Source organism: Bombina bombina, chromosome 4, assembly GCF_027579735.1.
Source record: "Bombina bombina isolate aBomBom1 chromosome 4, aBomBom1.pri, whole genome shotgun sequence".
NCBI lineage: Eukaryota > Metazoa > Chordata > Amphibia > Anura > Bombinatoridae > Bombina > Bombina bombina.
The window spans coordinates 890,477,066-890,500,176 of NC_069502.1; the positions used below are offsets into that span (position 1 = coordinate 890,477,066).

General features: G+C 37.7%; 1 protein-coding gene across 1 annotated transcript in view; it reads left to right on the forward strand.

Annotated features, from left to right (window-relative positions):
* Positions 1–22,806, forward strand: part of ESR1 (estrogen receptor 1) — a 401,155-nt gene extending 378,349 nt beyond the window's left edge. Inside the window, exons 7-8 of the mRNA XM_053709268.1 lie at positions 7,706–7,889; positions 22,500–22,806. Coding sequence (XP_053565243.1) covers positions 7,706–7,889; positions 22,500–22,728 — 413 coding nt within the window. The 3' untranslated portion in view covers positions 22,729–22,806. The remainder of the gene's footprint in view (positions 1–7,705; positions 7,890–22,499) is intronic.
* The last annotated feature ends 305 nt before the right edge of the window (positions 22,807–23,111 follow it).

A 23,111-nucleotide genomic window follows, 5' to 3' on the forward strand; every position in this document is an offset into this window, starting at 1 on the left:
CTCTCCATTGGTTGATTAAAAGAAGGAGTGGGTGTAGATACATACCCATGCAGATTGTACATATGTACATATTTCAAATTCCTATGGCCCGCCACTCCTAATCCTCCATTCTTCATATATGTATATAATTATATGTATATACATTCTTTGTTCATTCTTTTTTAACCTGTCCAACACTGATTACTAAAAAGTTTATGTTCATCAAACTTTACTTTGTCATTATGATAAGAGAGTCACAAATATTGTAACTTCACTGTGAATATTATTCCCTATGTTTGTTCATTCTATATGGGCCTTTAGAGTTAAAAATGATTATTTACAGAAAGTATTATAAAATATGCATGACATTAATGTGTTAATATTAATGATTCTGTGACACACCCACTCCTTCTTTTAATCAACCAATGGAGAGCTTAGGCCTCCTTTTTAAAGGTGTAGATTTGGTTAGGAAATACAGCTATGAATAAGGCTTTTTAGCCGAAACGCGTAAGCTTGTCCTCTGTGGGATTTGTGTCTTCATGCTGGAGGGTGCCTCCGCTACCTTTTAATCGATGTACGAATAAAGCTTGAAGTTTTAAAGAACAGTCTCTGCTATCCTTTGTTGTTTTGCTTATTCATTGCTAGAATAAGCAGAGACTGTGGCTTCCGGACCTCAGCTGTGTTTCACTGCACCTGCAATAGCCGCATCCAGCATCGCTACCTTCGGCCTCTTTGATCTGGATGGTGATTGGGCCTGACTCCGTGATTCCCTGCCTGTCATTGGCAGATGGGTTCCTGTGACGATTGACGCCGTACGCACCTGGTTTGCGATTGGCCCGACTACACACACACCTCCGGACCAGCCCCTTGGCTACGAAGAGTTGGTTGATTCCGTTCCCCAGATGCCTAAGAAAAAGTATTGTCAAGCGGTGGAGAGCAAGAAGCTCGGCCGAAGGTAAATACCGGCTTTAATATTCCTGCTTGACATTATATATGTGGTGTGATTGGGGTGAATCCTTTTGCCGCGAGTTGAACTAAGTGCTCGCTATACAAGTGCATACTCCTCCTAATACCAGGACATGGTTTTGCTATATTGCAGTGTGCTTTCTACGCTTTATTGATATTGTGAAGAAAAGTTAAATATTTATACTATTATCAGCTGAGGTTTAGTCCTCTTCTATATTGACTAAACAGCCTCTCACCCAGTGTTTCCGAACCCCTATTTTTCAAAGTTATATTTTCCACCCTGGAAAGAGAACAGAAACACTTCAGTAAACACTGCTGTTGCTTGGTAGGACGAGCTGGTTAGAGGGATAGTGAGATCCTCTAGTAATGGGCAGTAATACTTCCTACAAAACACTAAATGCAAGCCTGTCAGCGGTCCTGCTGTGTGATCACCTCACATTGTGTGTAAGACATGGTGCTTACATTTCTGTGTGGCTTGCTCTGGGGTTATTTAACTCCCCTCAGCAGAAATACGACTTTGAACCTTAAGTAGGTTAGACTCTGTGACAGAGGAGGAGTTTCAGCCCCAATGGCAACAATTCAACCCTTTATTGGATTTAATTAGGGTGATCATATTGCCGCTTTAAATAGAGACACATATGAAAAATACATGTCAGGGCTGTTTAAAGAAATGTTTTAAATAGTGTTCCATTATAAGAACCATGACATATGTATTTTCATATGTGTCCCTATTTAAAAGGCAATATGGTCACCCAAGATTTAATTTGCTTTCATTTAAGTGAATGTAAAGTTTGATGAATCAGTGCCCGGTTTTTAAAAATCCTATTAAAAACAGAGGCACTTTCATTCATCAAACTTTACATTTCACTTGTTTTGTTAAAATACTTTCCTTTTAATCTTGAAAGCCGATTCAATATATCCCCCTCCTGCCACTTGTCACTTTATACGTCAGCAATGACGAATACGACATCCTCCAATCACTGCTTCCCCCCCAGGGAAATCATTGCCTGAGGCAACGGCGTGATTGGAGGAAGCTGGATTCATCATTTTTTACATATGAGGAGGCTTGCGACGAGTGGGAGAAGCGCTGGAGCGGCTTTCAAGATTAAAAGGTATTTTAACAAAACGAGTAAAATGTAAAGTTTGATGAATGAAAGTGCCCCTGTTTTTAATAGGATTTTTAAAAAACGGGCACTGATTCATCAAACTTGACATTCACTTTAACCAAAGTGTATAGATTATATACATATAAATACAGTGTGTTTGTGTGTATATATATAAAACAATATTAAATGTGATGAGGTGTGGAAGTCTTGGTGAGTTCCCACACTTTTTTTTGTAGGACTTGACCCCTGGTCTTAAACAACTTTATAATTTTCTTCTTTTACCAAAATTGCTTCATTATCTTGGTATCCTTTGCTGAAGGAGAAGTTCAGTGCACTACTGGGAGCTAGCTGAACACATCTGGTGGACCAATGACAAGAGATGTATGCCTGCAACCAACAATCAGCAGCTAGTTCTCAGTAGAGTATTGCTGGTCCTGAGCCTACCAAGGTATACTTTTCAATAAAAGATACTAGAAGAACAAAGCAAACTTGATAATAGAAGTACAATTGGAAGTTGTTTAAAATTGTATGAATCATGACAGTTTAATTTTGACTTTACTGTCCCATTAACACATTTCGGTTTGGTTTAGGATTGTTATTTTAGAATTGCTGATTGACCTTTAAATGTTTCTGTGTAACCTTAACAAATTAGGATTATAATCTATATAATAATTTCTGTGTTTCTTTTACAAATTGCTTTGCACTTTGTATTTTTTTTATGTCTGATAATTTCTGAAAGTGGGAGGTACAGTTGAATTTCCTGGGTGTGTCTGAAGCTCTCTCACAACTATCAGTATTTTTTCTAAGCATATAAAAAACACCTGCATATGTCACTGATTTATTTCGCCTGTTGTATGCAGGTGAAGTTTGCTCAAAGTTCATAATACACTTGTTTAAGTGACAGAAGAGTAATTTACATTAAACTAGAAGCAAATGCAAGTTAAACAGTTGTCAAACCATTTTAGTTTAATATTTTTAGTTGCTGCAAACAATATTTATTTTAGGGTTTACATCTGTGCCAGGTGCCTCCCTGTTTACTTCACCATCCCCTGTGATATTCTGTATCCTAAAAAGTTTCAAGAGAGCTTAATTACTTTCTATAGGAGGAAGCTCTCAACTCTCTAGGACTTCCAGGTTCACTTTGTGTTTTCAGTAAATATATATTTATATGCTTATATGCATATATATTTATGTGTTAGCATGTGTAAATACATATATACACATATAAATACATAAATACATCTGTACACACATATAAACACATAACTACATCTGTACACACATATAAACAAATATATATATATATATATATATATATATAAAAACATATTTATTAATGTATATGTTTGTATCTCACAGTTAAAGCCATTTGCCTGCCTTTTTTTTTTCTAACACCTGAGACCTTTGAGCCCTTATAACTTATTTGTGCAATTTTTAAAAAAAATCATTTTTATTAGATAGTGTTATTATGAGTGTAACTGTATTTTGTAATGTATTTATGATGTATTTTTTGAGACTTTTGTTTCACGAAGCAGTTAACCATTGCTCTAAAGACGCAGTAATCATTCTAGTGTAAATCACAGTTGCGCTCAAGCGCTCACATATACTTTTATCTTGTAATATGAGCGATAAACACTTTTTTGCTTGCGCATACCTGTTAGCGCTCCACTCTGGCCCCATATTTTCAAAGGTGTTATTTACACACACACATATATATATATATATATATATATATATATATATAATGTATATATATATATACAGTATATATATATATATATATATATATATATATATACATACATATAATGCTAAATAAGTTTTGAAGTTTAATTTCTTTTAATAAAGTTGTGTCAAATTCACACTTCATTATTTATACTAAAATGGAATAATTATTAAGGGACAAATTATGAGTGGAGTGCATAATTGAGCTTTCGCGAACGTGATATTTGCACTCCACTCGTAATACTAGTGCACGCAATTATGCGCTGGTATTTCAAGTGGCCTGCAATGCAAACGAGACCTCATTTGCGCTCATGAGAGCTCACTTCCGTAGGCTCCAATGGGAGCCTCATTCTGATGCAGTCATACATGGCACAGAACCTAAGTCCAGTGATAAGTTGAACAGTGATGGGCAGCAAACTTAAAATATATATATATGAATATATTACATATATCTATGTGTCAATTAGTGTATATGCACATATTAACACATAAATGTATATATAAATATATTATACATATATATTTACAGGAACACACATTTCCCCATAGATCGCAATGTAAAGGCACTTTTTTTTTTTTTTTTTTTAAAACACCCCACACCGCAACTTTTAACCCCTATAAACTGCTTTGTGCAGTTACTTTAATAAAAAATAAAGATGCTCATATTTTTATTTTTAAATATAGTACACACCACTGTATTTTGGGGGCAATTGGGGGATATTTCGAAAATTACGAGAGACTTGTAATGGCTGGTTATTTATCGCAGATCCTTAAACGGGCAAATTTGCCCTTTAACTGGCGCAATAAATAAGCACTCCACTTGTAATCTAGCCTTAAATATATTAAATAACTTCATTATGTACTATTTTTTGCTGTTCTTTTAAAAAAAGTTACAATTTGATTTTCTATGAAGCTGATCTTTATTACACAAGATAAAAATATGTGCACACACCTGCATATTTTATTAAAAAAAAAGCTTTCAGGCGTTCATTAACTTGGTGCTGTTTTTACTGGCTATTAAATTCAAGGCTGGGGGTTTTGATTTAGTGGCACTGTGTTTGTCCTATAATACGCCAGTTAGTGGTGCCAAATGTTTTTTTTTTAAAGCTGAAGCCAACAATTAAAAGTCTACCCACTGTTTTCTGCTGGTTGGATGCAATTGAAACTTCTGATCTCTCTTCCACATCATTTATTCAGAGGCAGGAGATGATTTTTTAAAGTATTTTCCTATCTTAAGTATACAGATAGGCCTAGATTATGAGTGGCGCGCTAACTGTTGCGCTGGAGCGATAATTGGTTTATCGCAGCTATTTGCGCGCATGGGAAGTAGCTCGCGTATTAAAAGTTGAAAGTAAATGCATTCCCTTGAGCGCAATTGAATTGAAGGTGTGTCTGGAAAGTGCAACCTCAGAGCTCTGGTTTAAACTGTTATGCTCAATTAAAAAGTTGCACAAAACACATAACATTTACATTTAAAAGTACAGTTACACTCATAATAACACTATCTAATAAAAAAAAAGGCTTTAAAGGGCTGTAAATTTTTCACATTCCAATGTTCGTCACATAAGGGAATGTGTAAGTATTTTTTAATAGATATTCCTCTATCTATCTATCTATCTATCATCTATCTATCTATCTATATCTATCTACCTGTCTATCTACTGTATCTATCTATCTAAATCTTTTTGTGTGTATAGAGCTAACAGCCCTAAAATGAGCGCTTAAAGGTAAGCGCAATAATGTTTAACTGAATGGCGCAATGTGATATGATTCCATACCTGCCTAGGCGAGCGATAGTAATAAGTCAGCTCTAATATTAGACAGCTGATATTAGACACACCGTTTAGCTACACCTCTGATATGATCAGCTAGTTAAGATCAAACACGCATTGAGATAGGATTGCTACATGTGTGGCAGACACAATAACAATTGAAGTCCCATAGTTGATATACTACATATTGGGTATACACAACAGCTCAACATATAAGAACTAACACATGAGTATATGTACAAGCTTGTTGTCACTTACCACAGATTTATGCATGTACTTAAACACTTGACAATTTGTTTGAAATGATGTTTATTGTTGATGAAAAATCACCATGACTACGGGGTTACTTTTTGGCACAATTTTCAAACACAGGGGGAGGGGCTTCTTGGTATTTACACCACATGTTTTTTCACTTTGCTGTCTGGTCTGAGGAAGGGGTCTGTGGACCCCGAAACGTCACTATGATATAATAAATAGTTTATTATTTTCTCACAAACCCATTGAGTGCAGTCTATGGGGCCTATTTATCAAATGTCTGTCCGTCATGATCCGATCAGCGAATCATGTCCGACAAACATCGCTGAATGCAGACAGCATTTCGCTCTCTGCATTCAGCATTGCACCAGCAGTTCTTGTGAACTGCTGGCACAACACCGCCCCCTGCAGATTCGCAGCCAATCGGTCGCTAGCAGGGGGTGTCAATCAACCCGGAGCTTGATAGGCCCCTCAATGTAAATGTATGAGAGCAATTGCGATTTACGCTAGAATTATTTCCACAATCTCAGAGCTTTTGCTTAACTGTTACACTTGACATAAAAGTATGACAAAACACATCAATGTGTATATGTATTTATGTATTTATATGTGTATTTATGCATAAATACATATGTACACACATAGACAGATATATAAGTGTATTGGAGCCCTTTGCAGTCAAGTAGATGAAAACAGGAAAAATCATATTTATACAATATTCCTATTTAAAGTGTTTAACTATGTATTTACTGTAAATATTATGCAATCCATGTACTGCACATAGCAGAATATGTTTGAAGTATTTTTAAATAGCTATTCCTATATATTTCTGTATATATCTATAACTATATATAATCATGTATGTATATGTATTTATATATTATTATTTATATTATTATCGTATTTGCACAACTTTTTTTCAACTTTTTCAGCTCCATTGAAGTCTATGGGGGGATGTGATTTTGCATTTGCGACTTCTCAAAGTCTATTTGTTACCGCAACTTTAAAAACACGAGAACGCAAACTTTTTACTTTCAACTCTTAATAGAAGCACAAATCTCTGAGCACAAAAATAAATACTTCTAGCTGTTTTAACGCTCAAAAGTGAGCACAAACTATCTGTCCACTCGTAATTTAGCCATATATATATATATATATATATATATATATATATATACTGTATATATATATATATATATATATATATATATATAATTGTACACAAAACATAGAAAACAATAAACCGGTAGGCAGTTTGCATAGAGAAAAAAATATGATAACCAAAAACAGTAATACAATTCAGTTCTTATTGCGCTTTTGTTTCCAATTAAAGGATTAAAGAGACAGTCTTCTTCAGAATTGTTATTGTCTAAAAAGATAGATAATCACTTTATTACCGTTCTTCAGTTTTGCATAACCAACAAGGTTATATTAATATACATTTTACCTCTGTGATTACCTTGTATCTAAGCCTCTGCAGACTGCCCCTTATCTCAGTGCTTTTAACAGACCTGCATTTTAGCCAATCAGTGCTGACTCATAAATAACTCCATGGCCGTGAACACAATGTTATCTATATAGCACACATATGAGCTAACGCCCTCTAGCTGTGAAAAACTGTCAAATGCATTGAAATAAGAGGCGACCTTTAAGGGATTAGAAATTAGCATATGAGCCTACATAGCTTTAGCTTTCAACTAAGAATACCAAGAATACAAAGCAAATTTGATGATAAAAGTGAATTGGAAAGTTGATTAAATTTGCATGCCCTATCTGAATCACGAAGGTTTATTTTTGACTAGATTCTTCCTTTAAATAAAAAATAGAAATTTAGTTTGTCAGTAATAGTAATGGTTACAGATTTTTTTTTGTGTATTGATCAGCTTTTTCTTTATCTCATAGGTGTATATACTTTCCTGTCTAGTACTTTGGAAACTTTAGAAGACACAGACCAAATTCACTTAATTCTGGACAAACTAATAGATACATTGGTTCACTTTATGGCTAAGAGTGGACTTTCTCTTCAACAGCAGCAGCGTCGATTGGCACAGCTTCTTCTCATTCTCTCACACGTTAGGCACATGAGGTAAGACAACTGACCTTATATATACAACACATGCATGAAGCCATTATGTGCAATACTGATTACTTCTAGAAGTAGATGTGCTGGACTTACATAATTATTATTGAGGACTTTATTTATGAAGACCACCCCTAAACTACTGTTATTTTGTCAGGGGTGGACTGACACCAACCAGGGCCCCTGAGCAAAAATAAGGGAAGGGCCCCCACCTCCTCCCCCACTCTACTGCCTATTCCCCACCCCACATTTTCCACCCCTTACTCAACCTACTGCCTGCCTTGCTCCCCACCAAGACCCTCAACCTCCATGGACAGGTCCTCCAACATCTATTGTCAAGAACCCCATAATCCCAGGCCCCCACAGCCAAATACCCTACCACAGGGCCACCTCATCCTGGGCCAAACCACCCACTACAGGGCCCCCTGAGCAACAGACCTCCTATCTAAGCACAGGGCACCCACTCCAGGGACATGACACCCAACCTTAACTGCGAAGTTACTGCTAGCGCAGCAGATACTGCTGTATCTGCTCTAGCTAATCTTTAAATGGGGGCTGTAGTAACTCACTGTGTGTGTGGTCTCATACTAAAGTTTGCCTGCCTGCTGCTGCCTGCTCCCTCCCAGTCACAACCGCTAGAGTAGTTTAACTGTCACCCCTGCGCTAGCACTTTTAACCAACTGTGACTGTGAACATAAGCAGAGCATCAGGAAGCCCCTTTTGGGCCCCCTTACATGCCAGGTCCAGGTCTTATTGCCCGACTGTTATTAATTATAGAACTTTTTCGATCAGTTGAGCCAAATCAATTAATCATTTCTTTTCCATTAAATAAATCTTATGTCTATAGCAAACATTTGTTATATTTCATTTCATATTGTTTCTCGTTATGCCGTGTTAATCTAAAGTAGCAGCATTACTAATCCATACATAGTGATGCTCCTTGCTTTTGTGTAACAGTTGTGCTTTGTCCCACGCTCCCTGAAGAAGTCACACAAAAAAATTGTAACCTAGGTTTTCAAAATGCTGCAAACTGTATAAACCAGTTATTTGATTTGCAAGTTTCAGAGTTTGCTTTCTGATCTCCTAGGGAGTGTGGGACAAGCACAATCTTACACAAAAGGAAGAGTTGTTTAATGTCCTGTTAATGCTATAGAAAAGTCAATAGTATGATGGGGCTTTACACAATACAATACAAAGGCCTAGATTACGAGTTTTGCAGTAGCTGAAAAAGCAGCGTTAACAGGTGCTAACGCTGCTTTTTCACTACCACTGGTATTACGAGTCTTGCAGGTTTAGGGTCACCGCACACTTTTTTGGCCTTACCGCAAAACGACTTACGTAAACTTTGTAAAGTCTTTTTTCTATGGGACTTTTCATACCGCTGGTATTACGAGTCTGTCCTGGGAGGCCAAAAAGTGAGCGGTACACCCTAAAACTTCAAGATTTCTACCGCATTTGAAAGTCAGTAGTTATGAGTTTTATGGTACAACGCGGTAACATAAAACTCATAACTAAAGTGCTAAAAAGTACACTAACACCCATAAAATACCTATTAACCCCTAAACCGAGGCCCTCCCGCATCGCAAACACTAAAATAAAATTATTAACCCCTAATCTGCCGCTCCGGACATCGCCACCACCTACATTATACTTAATAACCCCTAATCTGCTGCCACCAACATCGCCGACACCTACATTATATTTATTAATCTCTAATCTGCCACCCCCAATGTCGCCGCAACCTACCTACACATATTAACCCGACATCGCCGCCACTATAATAAACATATTAACCCCTAAACCGCCGCACTCCCGCCTCACAAACATTAGTTTATTATTATTAAGCCCTAATCTGCTGTCCCTAACATCGCCACCACCTACCTACATTTATTATCCCCTAATCTGCCGCCCCCAACGTCGCCGCCACTATATTAAATTTATTAACCCCTAAACCTGTCTAACCCTAACACCCCCTAACTTAAATATAATTACAATAAATCTAAATAAAATTCCTATCATTAACTACATTATTCCTATTTAAAACTAAATACTTACCTATAAAATAAACCCTAAGCTAGCTACAATATAACTAATAGTTACATTGTAGCTAGCTTAGGGTTTATTTTTATTTTACAGGCAAATTTATTGTATTAATTTTAACTAGGTAGAATAGTTACTAAATAGGTATTAACTATTTAATAACTACATAGCTAAAATAAAAGTACCTGTAAAATAAAACCTAACCTAAGTTACACTAACACCTAATACTACACTATAATTAAATAAATTAACCAAATTAAATACTATTAAATAAATTAAATTATCTAAAGAACAAAAAAAAAACCCACTAAATTACAGAAAATAAAAAACAAATTACAGATATTTAAACTAATTACACCTAATCTAAGAGCCCTATCAAAATAAAAAAATGCCCCCCCAAAATAAAAAAAAAACCTAGCTTAAACTAAACTATCTATAGCCCTTAAAAGGGCCTTTTGTGGGGCATTGCCCCAAAGTAATCAGCTCTTTTACTTGTAAAAAAAAATACAAACAACCCCCTCAACAGTAAAACCCACCACCCACACAACCAACCCCCCAAATAAAATGCTAACTTAAAAAACCTAAGCTCCCCATTGCCCTGAAAAGGGCATTTGGGTGGGCATTGCCCTTAAAAGGGCAGTTAGCTCTTTTGCAGCCCAAACCCTAACCTAATAATAAAACCCACCCAATACACCCTTAAAAAAACCTAACACTAACCCCCAGCTGAAGATCGACTTACCGGGAGACGTCTTCATCCAAGCCGGATGAAGTGGCCCTCCAGACGAGCAGAAGTCTTCATCCAAGCCAGGCAGAAGTGGTCCTCCAGACGGGCAGAAGTCTTCATCCAGACAGCATCTTCTATCTTCATCCATCCGGCGTGGAGTGGGTCCATCTTCAAGACATCCGACGCGGAGCATCCTCTTCAAACGACGGCTTCTTCATAATGAATATCTCTTTAGGTGACATCATCCAAGATGGCATCCCTTAGATTCCGATTGGCTGATAAAATTCTATCAGCCAATTGGAATTAAGGTAGAAAAAAATCCTATTGGCTGATGCAATCAGCCAATAGGATTGAAGTTCAATTCTATTGGCTGATCCAATTGGCCAATAGGATTGAGCTTGCATTCTATTGGCTGTTCCAAGAGGATGCTCCGCATCAGATGTCTTGAAGATGGACCCGCTCTGCGCCGGATGAAGATAGAAGATGCCATCTGGATGAAGACTTCTGCCCGTCTGGAGGACCACTTCTGCCCGGCTTGGATGAAGACTTCTGCCCATCTGGAGCACCACTTCGCCCGGCTTGGATGAAGACGTCTCCCGGTAAGTCGATCTTCAGCTGGGGGTTAGTGTTAGGTTTTTTTAAGGGTGTATTGGGTGAGTTTTATTATTGGGTTAGGGTTTGGGCTGCAATGCCCATCCAAATGCCCTTTTCATGGCAATGGGGAGCTTAGGTTTTTTTATATAGTATTTTATTTGGGGGGTTGGTTGTGTGGGGGTGGGTTTTACTGTTGGGGGGGTTGTTTGTATTTTTTTTTACAGGTAAACGAGCTGATTACTTTGGGGCAATGCCCCGCAAAAGGCCCTTTTAAGGGCTATTGATAGTTTAGTTAGGCTAGGGGTTTTTATTATTTTGGGGGGCATTTTTTTATTTTGATAGGGCTATTAAATTAGGTGTAATTAGTTTAAATATGTGTAATTTGTTTTTTATTTTCTGTAATTTAGTGGGGGGTTTTGTACTTTAGATAATTTAATTTAATTTATTTAATAGTATTTAATTTAGTTAATTTATTTAATTATAGTGTAGTGTTAGGTGTTAGTGTAACTTAGGTTAGGTTTTATTTTACAGGTACTTTTGTATTTATTTTAGCTAGGTAGTTATTAAATAGTTAATAACTATTTAATAACTATTCTACCTAGTTAAAATAAATACAAACTTGCCTGTAAAATAAAAAATAAACCCTAAGCTAGATACAATGTAACTATTAGTTATATTGTAGCTAACTTAGGGTTTATTTTACAGGTAAGTATTTAGTTTTAAATAGGTATAATTTAGTTAATGATAGGAATATTTATTTAGATTTATTTTAATTATATTTAAGTTAGGGGGTGTTTGGGTTAGGGTTAGACTTAGGTTTAGAGGTTAATACATTTAATATAGTGATGGCGATGTTGGGGATGGCAGATTACGGGTTAATAATATTTAACTAATGTTTGCGAGGCGGGAGTGCGGCGGTTTAGGGGTTAATATGTTTATTATAGTGGCGATGACGTTGGGGGCAACAGATTAGGGGTTAATAAGTGTAGGTAGGTTGTGGCAACATTGGGGAAAACTGATTAGGGGTTAATAAATATAATGTAGGTGTCAGCAATTTTGGGGGCAGCAGATTAAGGGTTAATAAGTATAATGTAGGTGGCGGCGGTGTCCGGAGCGGCAAATTAGGGGTTAATAAATATAATGCAGGTGTCGGCGATGTTGGGGGCGGCAGATTAGGGGTTAATAAGTGTAAAGGTAGGGGTGTTTAGACTCGGAGGTTCATGTTAGGGTGTTAGGTGTAAACACAAAATTTGTTTTCCCATAGGAATCAATGGGACTGCGTTACTCAGTTTTACACTGCTTTTTGCAGGTGTTAGAATTTTTTTCAGCTGGCTCTCCCCATTGACTCCTTAGGGGAAATCGTGCACGAGCACGTTACACCAGCTCACCGCTGACTTAAGCAGCGCTGTTATTGGAGTGAGATTTGGAGCAAAATTTTGCTCTACGCTCACTTTTTGTTTTTTAACGCCGGGTTTCTGAAAACTCGTAATACCAGCTTTGCATGAAAGTGAGCGGTGAGAGTAACGTACAAGTTAATACCTCACCCCTGTTACCGCAAAACTCGTAATCTAGGCGATAGTGTTTTTAATAAAAGGCAGCTTTTCCATTTTTAAAGTGGTGATTGTTAAGATTAATGAGTAAGTGCCTGGTATCTAAAACTAATCTTAAAAACAGGAGCACTTTCATTTTTTAAACTTTACAATGAAGCTTCTTTTTTAAAATACTTATCTTTCTTTATGGAGAACAGACCAGCGATCCTTCGCCTGCTTCTCCTGCTGTAGTTAGCATATCGATGACAAATCCGGCTTCCTCCAATCGTTGCGTGCCCCCTTTAGCATCCAGCTCAAGAGTACAGAGAGAGAGGGATAAGACACAGAGGAAGAGAGGACATGGGGGGGCACAGGGGGGATAGATGACACAGAAGGGGAAAAAGGACATAGAGGAGGAAGAGAAGATACAAAGGAGGGAGAGAGGACACAGAGGAGGAAGAGAAGATACAGAGGAGGGAGAGAGGACCCAGAGGAGGAAGAGAAGATACAGAGGAGGGAGAGAGGACACAGAGGAGTAAGGGAAGATACAGAGGAGGGAGAGAGGACACAAAGTGGTGGAGAGAGGACACAGGGGGAACACAGAGGGGGAGAGAAGTGGGGTAGCTTTTATAAATATAATTAGACAATGGGGTGAATCACTGCACAGCATGGACCTCTGAGAGTCTGAGTCCAGAACAGTCCTAATGCTATGCAGAGCTCCACTGCTGCTATCAACCTCCTAATTGCACTCTGTAACATTGTACTACTTTCACTCTCAGTATTTACCATGGGAACTCAGGAGGCCAATCCACCAGCAAAGTTTTAATTTAGAAAAGAAAAATGAATCTATGCCTACATCCCAACAGCGGCCTGCTGTACAGTTGTGCGGCCAGCTGTGTGGGGACAAATTTGGAACAATTTGGGACACAGGAGAGAAATTCAGGTGTCCCAAATTGTCCCTTTTAAATTAGGGATAGAGGCTCTAAATTCAGGACTTTTCTGGGAAAATCTGAGACGTCTGGTCACCTTATTGTTTGGGCACAGCATGCATTTCTTCCCTTGGGTTATTGCTGTTTGGCCGCCATCCTGACTGAATTTGGGTACACACTATTAAAAAGGTTTCCACCCCTGTCCTGTGAAATATCTTATGTATTATAAAATAGATCAAGTTATCCTATTGAAGTGTTTCTTAAATTCTAGTTTTCTAGCAGTAAAGCTTGAGCAAGGGGCACTTGGTGACTTGTCCTTTCCTCAGTGTCTGAGGGGCCTTTTTATCAAAGGTCTTGCGGACCTGATTCGACAGTGAGGATCAGGTCCGCAAAACCTCGCTAAATGCGGAGGGCAATACGCTCTCCGTATTCAGCATTGCACCAGCAGCTCACAAGAGCTGCTGGTGCAACACTGCCCCCTGCAGACTCGCAGCCAATGGGCCGCCAGCAAGGGGGGTGTCAATCAACCCGATCGTACTTGATCGGGTTGATTTCTAGCGATTCCTGTCCGCCCTATCAGAGCAGACGGACAGGGTTATGGAGCAGCGGTCTTTAGACCGCTGCTTCATAATTGGTGTTTCTGGCGAGTCTGAAGACTCACCAGAAACACAGGCCCACATGCTCCATTCGGTGCTTGATAAATGGGCCCCTGAGAGTTCTACCTTCAAGCAGACTTAACAGACCACACTGTATTCTGCTGCCTGGATGGTCAGCTGCTCGCTCAATGTGACTAACTAAGCTGTCATCAAGTATAGAAGTTAGAATACGACCTGTTAGTGACATCTAAGGACTGATGTTAAAGAAATAGAAAAGTTAAAATGAAACTGTTGTGATTCATAAAGAGCATGCAGTTTTAAACAACTTTAAAATTTACATCTATTATTTAATTTGTGTTATTCTGGTATCCTTTGTCGAAAAGCATAGCTAGGTAGGTTCGGGAGCAGCAATGCACAACTCGGAACTAGTTGCTGATTGGTGGATTGGCTGCTTATAAATTCTTCTTGTCACTGGCTCACCAGATGTATTCATCTAGCCCCAAGTAGTGCATTGTTGCTCTTTCAACAAAGGATACCAAGAAAATAAAGCAAATTTGATAATAAAAGAAAATTGGAACGTTGTTTAAGTTGAATGCTCTATCTGAATCATGAAAGAAAAAAATGTGGGTTTTATGTCCTTTTAAGAAATGACAATATAGGGCTAGATTACGAGTAGCGCACTATTTATTGCTCACACATTAAACCCCCAAAAAAATAAAAATAAATCCTAATCCCTATGAAAATAAAAAACCCTAATCTAATGCTAAACTACCAATAGCCCTTAAAAGGGCATTTTGCAGGGCATTGCCCTAAGTTAAACAGTTCTTCTGCAGTTACCAAAAATTCTAAGTCCCCCCTAACAGTAAAACACACCACCCACCAAACCCCCCAAAATAAATAAACCTAGCAGTAAAAAACCTAAACTATTCATTACCCTGAAAGGGGCATTTCTATGGATATTGCCCTTAAAAGGGCATTCAGCTCTTTTGCTGCCCATCCCTAATGTAAAAATAAAAAAAATAAAAAAAAATAAACCTAATTCTAATCCCCAAAATTTAAAAAAAATAAACCTAAATTTAAATTAAGCTAAAATTACAGAAAATAAAAAAATCTAATATTACAGAAAACAAAATTTCCAAAGTTTAAAAAATTAAACCTAATCCCTATGAAAATAAAAAAGCCCCCCCAAAATAAAAACACCCCCTAATCTAAGAATAAACTACCAATAGCCCTTAAAAGGGCCTTTTGTAGGGCATTGCCCTAAGTTTAACAGCTCTTACTAAGACCACCTAACAGTCAAACCCTCCACCCACCAAACCCCCCAAAATAAAAAACCTAACACTAAAAAACCTAAACTATCCATTGCCCTGAAAAGAGCATTTGAGTGGGCATTGCTCTTAAAAGGGCATTCAGCTCTTTTGCTGCCCATCCCTAATCCAAAAAAAAAAAAACTAACACTAAAGCCCCAAATAGATACTCACGGGTCCTGAAGTCTGGCAGAGAAGGTCTTCTTCCATGCAGTGACGTCTTCTTCCAAGTGGCTGACATCTTCTTCCAAGCAGGGACCATATCTTTCTTCGTTCAGGATAGCGAAACTGAAGACCGGCAATGGCGGAACTGAAGATCGATGACGGCGGAGCCATGGAGCACAGAGGATCCTCTTCTTCCGATCACCGCCGTACACTGAACAGTGAATTCAAGGTACTCGATTAAAGATGGAGTCCCTTGAATTCCTATTGGCTGATTTGATTCTTTAAATTCAAATCAGCCAATAGGATGAGAGCTACTGAAATCCTAATGGCTGTTTAAATCAGCCAATAGAATTTTAGAAGCTCTCATCCTATTGGCTGATTTGAATTTGAAGAATCAAATCAGCCAATAGGAATTCAAGGGACGCCATCTTTATTCGCGTTCTTGTGAACTTCTGGTGCAATGCCGCCACCCGGCAGATTCGATTGGGTTGATTTCTGTCCGCGGCCTCAGAGCAGGTGGACACGTTATGGAGTAGCGGTCTTTCCGTTGCTTCATAACTTCTGTTTCCAGCAAGCCTGAAGCCATATAGAGCTTGATAAATATGCCCCTAGGCCTCTTTTTCTGCTGCTATTGCCATAGAACCTGTCCACTCTCCCTGTTGGCCCTCAGGATGATGGCTATCAGGTTTATGATTTCCATTGGGTTGCCACAGGTGACACAGCAGGGGTAGGGTTATTTTAACTAGCTTTGGTAAGACCATGTTGTTAATTTTTTTGGCTCCCCGTTGGGCGGCCTAGCAGATATGAGGCCCCTTAAGGATTGGACAACTGTGTTACACTCTGATATTGGGAAGTCTTAGGGCCCCTTTTCTACTTAGGTAAAGAAATAGGGTGGAGTACTGGCCAGACTGACAAGAAGGGCCTGATGCCCTAGGTGTTTGACAAGGAAGTTCTTCTTAAGTAGGTAGGTCATAACAATTCCCTGCAAAGCCCTGTTAAAAAGTTGCCTTAATTGGAGCATGTGGCGGAGCTGCAGACTCCATTTGTGGGGCCTTGACCTCTTTCTTACTTGAATGATTACAAGTGGCTAGTTATTGCTACAGAAAGCTTGCAGTAGCCATAGGTCAGAAAATGTGCCCCAATTGTCCCTATAATACAGTGTAGTGTAGTTTTACAAAATAGTAGCATTTTTATTTTTTAAAATAACTGCACAAAGCAGTTTTTAGGGCTTATGGGGAATGTGCATTTCCTGTAAATATATATGTATAAGCTTACATACATATATATTTATGTGTTAATATGTGTATATACCCATATTAACACATAAATATATATGTATATAGTTATATACATACTGTATATAGCTAAAATCTGCTGCCTATCGTTGCGCGACTTACCTCCTTCGCTGTGCTAGGTTCTCAGCCATGTCTGACGTCATGAGATAGAGGCTCCCATTGGAGCCTATGGATGCGCACTCTCTTGTGCGCTGGTATTACTGAGTGGATCACAAAGATTGCGCTCGCATAAGTGACATTTTGCGATCCACTCGTAATCTGCCATCATTTAGTTATTTGCTGTTGTGGAAATGTAATAAACATGACTAACGTGGTCTTTCTCTCCAATGGTGGTCTTCTTGGCTTTATTATAGCTTGAGGGTGTTGGCGTTGGGGTTACACTACATTGGGAACTCTCTTACTTGGGCCTTTAATCTCTTATGTTGCTATAAAGATTTAAGAAACACTATTATAAGATACATCACTGAACACAGATTTTTTTTTTCTATTTTTACAAGCTACTTGCAGTATAATTTTTAACATAATGTTTTAACAACACTTAGACTTTTTCAGCAAAGGTTACAGCAAGTCAATTATAAGATGTGTTTGGCAAGGATCTGTAGATATCATGCACTTTAACTTGGCACTACCTCACGTTATAAATCTATTTTCTTAAATGAAAACGTCTGCACAGAAACACTCTGGCTCTAAAAGGAATCCAGAGTACATGAGATGCCATTTTAGATAAAGTGATTATATTTACTAAAATGTTAATACAAACACAGTGGAACAACATGTTTTGGCTTTTACATTAGCAAGAAGAATAGGGTCACGCTTTAAAAAAAATAATAATACAAAAATACATGAATTTAACTTAATCAAAAGCAGTACTTAAAGGAAAAGAATGGCAAAAATCCAGTTCAGTTTTTTTTTATCTGAATCCTTTTGATACTAAACGCATAGCAAGCGTGGCAGCACATGCCCAATTGTCTGAAGGCTTTGATGCATGTCAAAGAAGATACAGGGTCTGCCAAATATTAAATTAGAATTTGGAAAGGTACCCTTTAAATCCCTGGACTTCAATGTTTCAGCTATTAACTCAAATGCATATATACATTTCTGCTACATAGGAACATATAGGGTTGCCACACAACCACTTTTGTCTAAGCATGGGCACTTTATTTTTATGGTTAATTACAATGTAGCTAACATAGGTTCACAACAGATCTAAAGGACTACATTTTAGAAGCTGCAAATGCAGCTTTGAAAAACTTTTGACTGTGGACACGCATGAGCAAGCCTGCGGCCAATAGTTAATAAGCAGCAGTCATCAGACCATTGCTTCTTAAAGTCCTAAACCAACTCTAAAGTTATTATAAAATCCTCCACACAATGATTTGGTGTCCTCACTAAGCTCCGGAAATCCGTAAGTGCCCGGCTGCTGCAAATAGCTTAAGGGAACTTCATGAGAAAGCAACTTATCTCCCTCCCAGAAACCCCCAAGACCCACCGTTTTAAAGGCAAGTGCATGTTCTTCAAACAGTCACCTATATTACGAGTTTTTGCGGTAACATGGGTGCGGTGCTAACGAGCAGTTTATGCTCACCTACAAACAGCGCTGTATAACGAGTTTTTCCAACCCCGGCGTTAGCCTCTAAAAAGTGAGCGGAGAGCAAAATTTAGCTCCACATCTCACCTCAATACCAGCGCTGCTTATGGTAGCGGTGAGCTGGCTAAACGTGCTCGTGCACGATTTCCCCATAGGAATCAATGGGGCTGAGCATCTGAAAAAAAAACTAACACCTGCAAAAAAGCAGCGTTCAGCTCCTAACGCAGCCCAATTGATTCCTATGGGGAAATACTTTTTATGTCTACACCTAACACCCTAACATGAACCCCGAGTCTAAACACCTCTAATCTTACACTTATTAACCCCTAATCTGCCTCCCCCGACTTCACCGCCACCTACATTATACTTATGAACCCCTAATCTGCCGCCCCCAATATCGCCGCAACTATATTCAATTTATTAACCCCTAATCTGCCGCCGCCAACGTCGCCGCCACTATAATAAAGTTATTAACCCCTAAATCTAAGTATAACCCTAAATCTAACACCCCCCTAACTTAAATATAATTTAAATAAAACTAAATAAAATTACTACAGTTAACTAAATTATTCCTAATTAAAACTAAATACTTACCTATAAAATAAACCCTAAGATAGTTACAATATAACTAATAGTTACATTGTAGCTATTTTAGGATTTATTTTTATTTAAGTTTGTATTTATTTTAACTAGGTACAATAGTTATTAAATAGTTATTAACTATTTAATAACTACCTAGCTAAAATAAAGACAAATTTACCTGTAAAATAAACCCTAACCTAAGTTACAATTACACCTAACACTAAACTATAATACAAATAATTTCCTAAATTAAATACAATTAACTACAATTAAATTAAATAAACTAAAGTACGAAAAAACAAACACTAAATTACAGAAAATAATAAAAGAATTAAAAGAATTTTAAACTAATTGCACCTAATCTAATCCGCCTAATAAAATAAAAAAGCCCCCCAAAATAATAAAAATCCCAACCCTATACTAAATTACAAATAGCCATTAAAAGGGCTTTTTGCAGGGCTTTGCCCCAAAGTAATCAGCTCTTTTACCTGTAAAAAAAAAATACAACCTCCCCAACATTAAAACCCACCACCCACACACCCAACCCTACTCTAAAACCCACTCAATCCCCCCTTAATAAAACCTAACACTACCCCCTTGAAGATCACCCTACCTTGAGACATCTTCACCCAGCCGGGCACAAGTGGTCCTCCAGAGGGGCAGAAGTCTTCATCCGATCCGGGCAGAACAGGACTTCCAGATGGGCAGAAGTCTTCATCCAGGCGGCATCTTCTATCTTCATCCATCCAGAGTGGAGCGGGTCTATCTTCAAGCCAGCCGACGCAGAGCATCCTCTTCTTCCGACGACTCCCGACGAATGAAGGCTCCTTTAAATGACATCATCCAAGATGGCGTCCCTTGAATTCCAATTGGCTGATAGGATTCTATCAGCCAATCGGAATTAAGGTAGGAAAAATCCTATTGGCTGATCCAATCAGCCAATAGAATTGAAGTTCAATCCTATTGGCTGATCCAATCAGCCAATAGGATTGTGTTTGCATTCTATTGGCTGTTCCAATCAGCGAATAGAATGCGAGCTCAATTCTATTGGCTGATTGCATCAGCCAATAGGATTTTTCCTACCTTAATTCCGATTGGCTGATAGAATCCTATCAGCCAATCGGAATTCAAGGGACGCCATCTTGGATGACGTCATTTAAAGGAATCTTCATTAAAAAATACACAGTTTTTTTAATTATGGTGTTTCTAGGCACAAAATGGTTTAGAGACCCCCAAAATTTAACAAATACTATTCAGAAGTTCAATACTTCAGGTAGTACGGAATTTAGTAAATTGATACATAATAGATACAAATATATCAATTTGAATGTTGCATAATTCGAATAATACATTTAAAGAAAGCATTAGAAATATTATTACAAATATATAAATTCAAATTTTTCCAATATTGCATTATTTCAATCGAATTATTAGAAAATTTTATTCAAATATTACATTTACAGAAAGCATTAGAAATGCTATTATATTAAACAAATGTTAGAATGTTGTACAAACATTAGAAATTCAAAACGAACGAACAAATGTGTTAAAATTTGTTTCATTTTTCGAATGCTGCAAATCATTTGCCCATCCCTACTTCTCATACCCTCAAAGTGCGGGTTCCCCAAAGAGCAGGGCCCTAAGCGGGTGCCCCTCTCACCCTCCCCAAAAGTCAGGTCTGCTTTGACCACACACCCTGTAGAAACCAAACAGCAAAATCTGTAACCTGGGTTTTCAAAATGCTGCATTTTCAGGTTTCAGACTCTCTAAGGAGTGTGGGACAGAGCACAATTTTTACACAAAACCAATAGATGTTTTATGTCCGTATGCATATTGGTTGGATTGAAAATTGAACATTTCAGGAAGTGCACAGTGGGCGGAGCTATGAAAAAGTAATCCAGTTATTTTATGACTCTGCTGCAAAATGTCCCTACGAAGTTCAAATGTTGGCAACTGTGGTGCTACATGATTTAGGATGTTGGTATACATGATATTTAATAGTTTTTGGGGCGGTCTATTTTTAAAAAATAATAAACAAACATTGATCTCAGAGTATAATGTAATTATGCTTCATAGGATAAAAAATGTTGTGATGTGGTTTTACTATTTTGCCAGCTCTTCCTGTAATTTACCTCTATTTTTTTCCACTATACCCTGAGAGGCTGAAGTGAATCTTGTGGCATTCAGAACATTGACCCAGCATTATGCCACACAATTGCTTGAACAGTGTAGGAGCTTATCCCTAATTATCCCTTATTAGCCACAGTAAAGGAGATATATAGACAATATAAAATACTAAAGAGGGATTTCAAGGTCTATGTCCCTGTACTTCAAAACAATGCAAATGTATTTCTTAAAAAATAAAGATTTAAACACAAGAATAAAACGGAGAGCTCTAGTCTGGTTAGAGACACTGAAATCTAGCTCTCAAAAAAATGTATATATACTGTTTTAAATGTGTTTTGTATTGAAACTTATAGAATTTGGTGTTTACTATGAATTAATATTATAAATTTGATGTCTCTATAAAGGACCATTAATACAGTAGAAATGCATAAATCAACAGATGCACAATAAAAAGACAATGCAAAAACACTTAGGGGCATATTTATCAATGTGCGAGCGGACATGATACAAAGTAGCGTATCATGTCCGCCGCACATCGATAAATGCAGACAGCATACGCTGTCGGCATTAATCATTGCACCAGCAGTTCTTGTGCTGCCCCAGCAGTTCAATGCTGCCCCCTGCAGATTCACGGCCAATCAGCCACTAGCAGGGGGTGTCAATCAACTTGATCGTATTCGATTGGGTTGATTTCTATCCGTGGCCTCAGAGCAAGTGGACAAGTTATGGAGCAGCGGTCATATGGAGCTGATTCATAACTTCTGTTTCCGGCGAGCAGCGGTCATATGGAGCTACTTCATAACTTCTGTTATATGGAGCTTGATAAAATATGCCCCTTAGTCTGAAATATAAATGAGTAATAGATTTTTTTTTCTGACAAATTTCAAAGTTATCTTGATTTTCCATGTGACAACCATCAGCCAATCATAAAATGCTGTATATACTGTGAAATCTTGCACATGCTCAGTAGGAGTTGGTGCATCAGAAAAGTGTGCATAGAAAAAAGATTGTGTACATTTTAATACTAGAAGTAATATCATAATAATCAGGAAAGTTTAATTTTGACTTTATAGTGTTCCTGTAAATATTTTCTCCTATGTCCAGAATTGTATTTATTTATTTATCTATTTATTTTTTTAGCAATAAAGGTATGGAGCATCTTTACAGTATGAAGTGCAAAAATGTGGTTCCTCTGTATGATTTATTGTTGGAAATGCTAGATGCTCATCGTATGCATTCGCCTAAAGACAAACTAGGAACTCAAGAGGAAGATAGTCAGAGTCCAATTACAACTGTACCCACAGTTTCACCATGCTTGCCGTCTTTCTATGCGGACAGAGAAGAAGTGAACTTGCAAAGCGCAGTATGAGAATTTTTTTCTTTATCTTTTTTTAATTTTACTTTTTTTTTCTTTATAAATTGACCTTTCATGGTCATGGAAACCCCAGCAGAATACTACCTAACTACTATACTCACTGCATCACAATTATTGATATATATATACACACTCCGGCACACATCTATTACGAGTGATTTCAAACCTGCTTGCTAAACTTCAAAACTAAAGAAAAACCAGTGGCTAAAGGAATACCAAAAATCAAAATCTGCACATTGTGATCTTTTGTATTCTTTAATCTATAAACCTATCCTGTTGTGGAGCAAATGCTTGTTTTGATTCCTAGACATGAGCATAGTTTCAATGTAGCATGGTCAGTGACTCATAAATTCACTATTAGGTTTGAAATTGCAAGA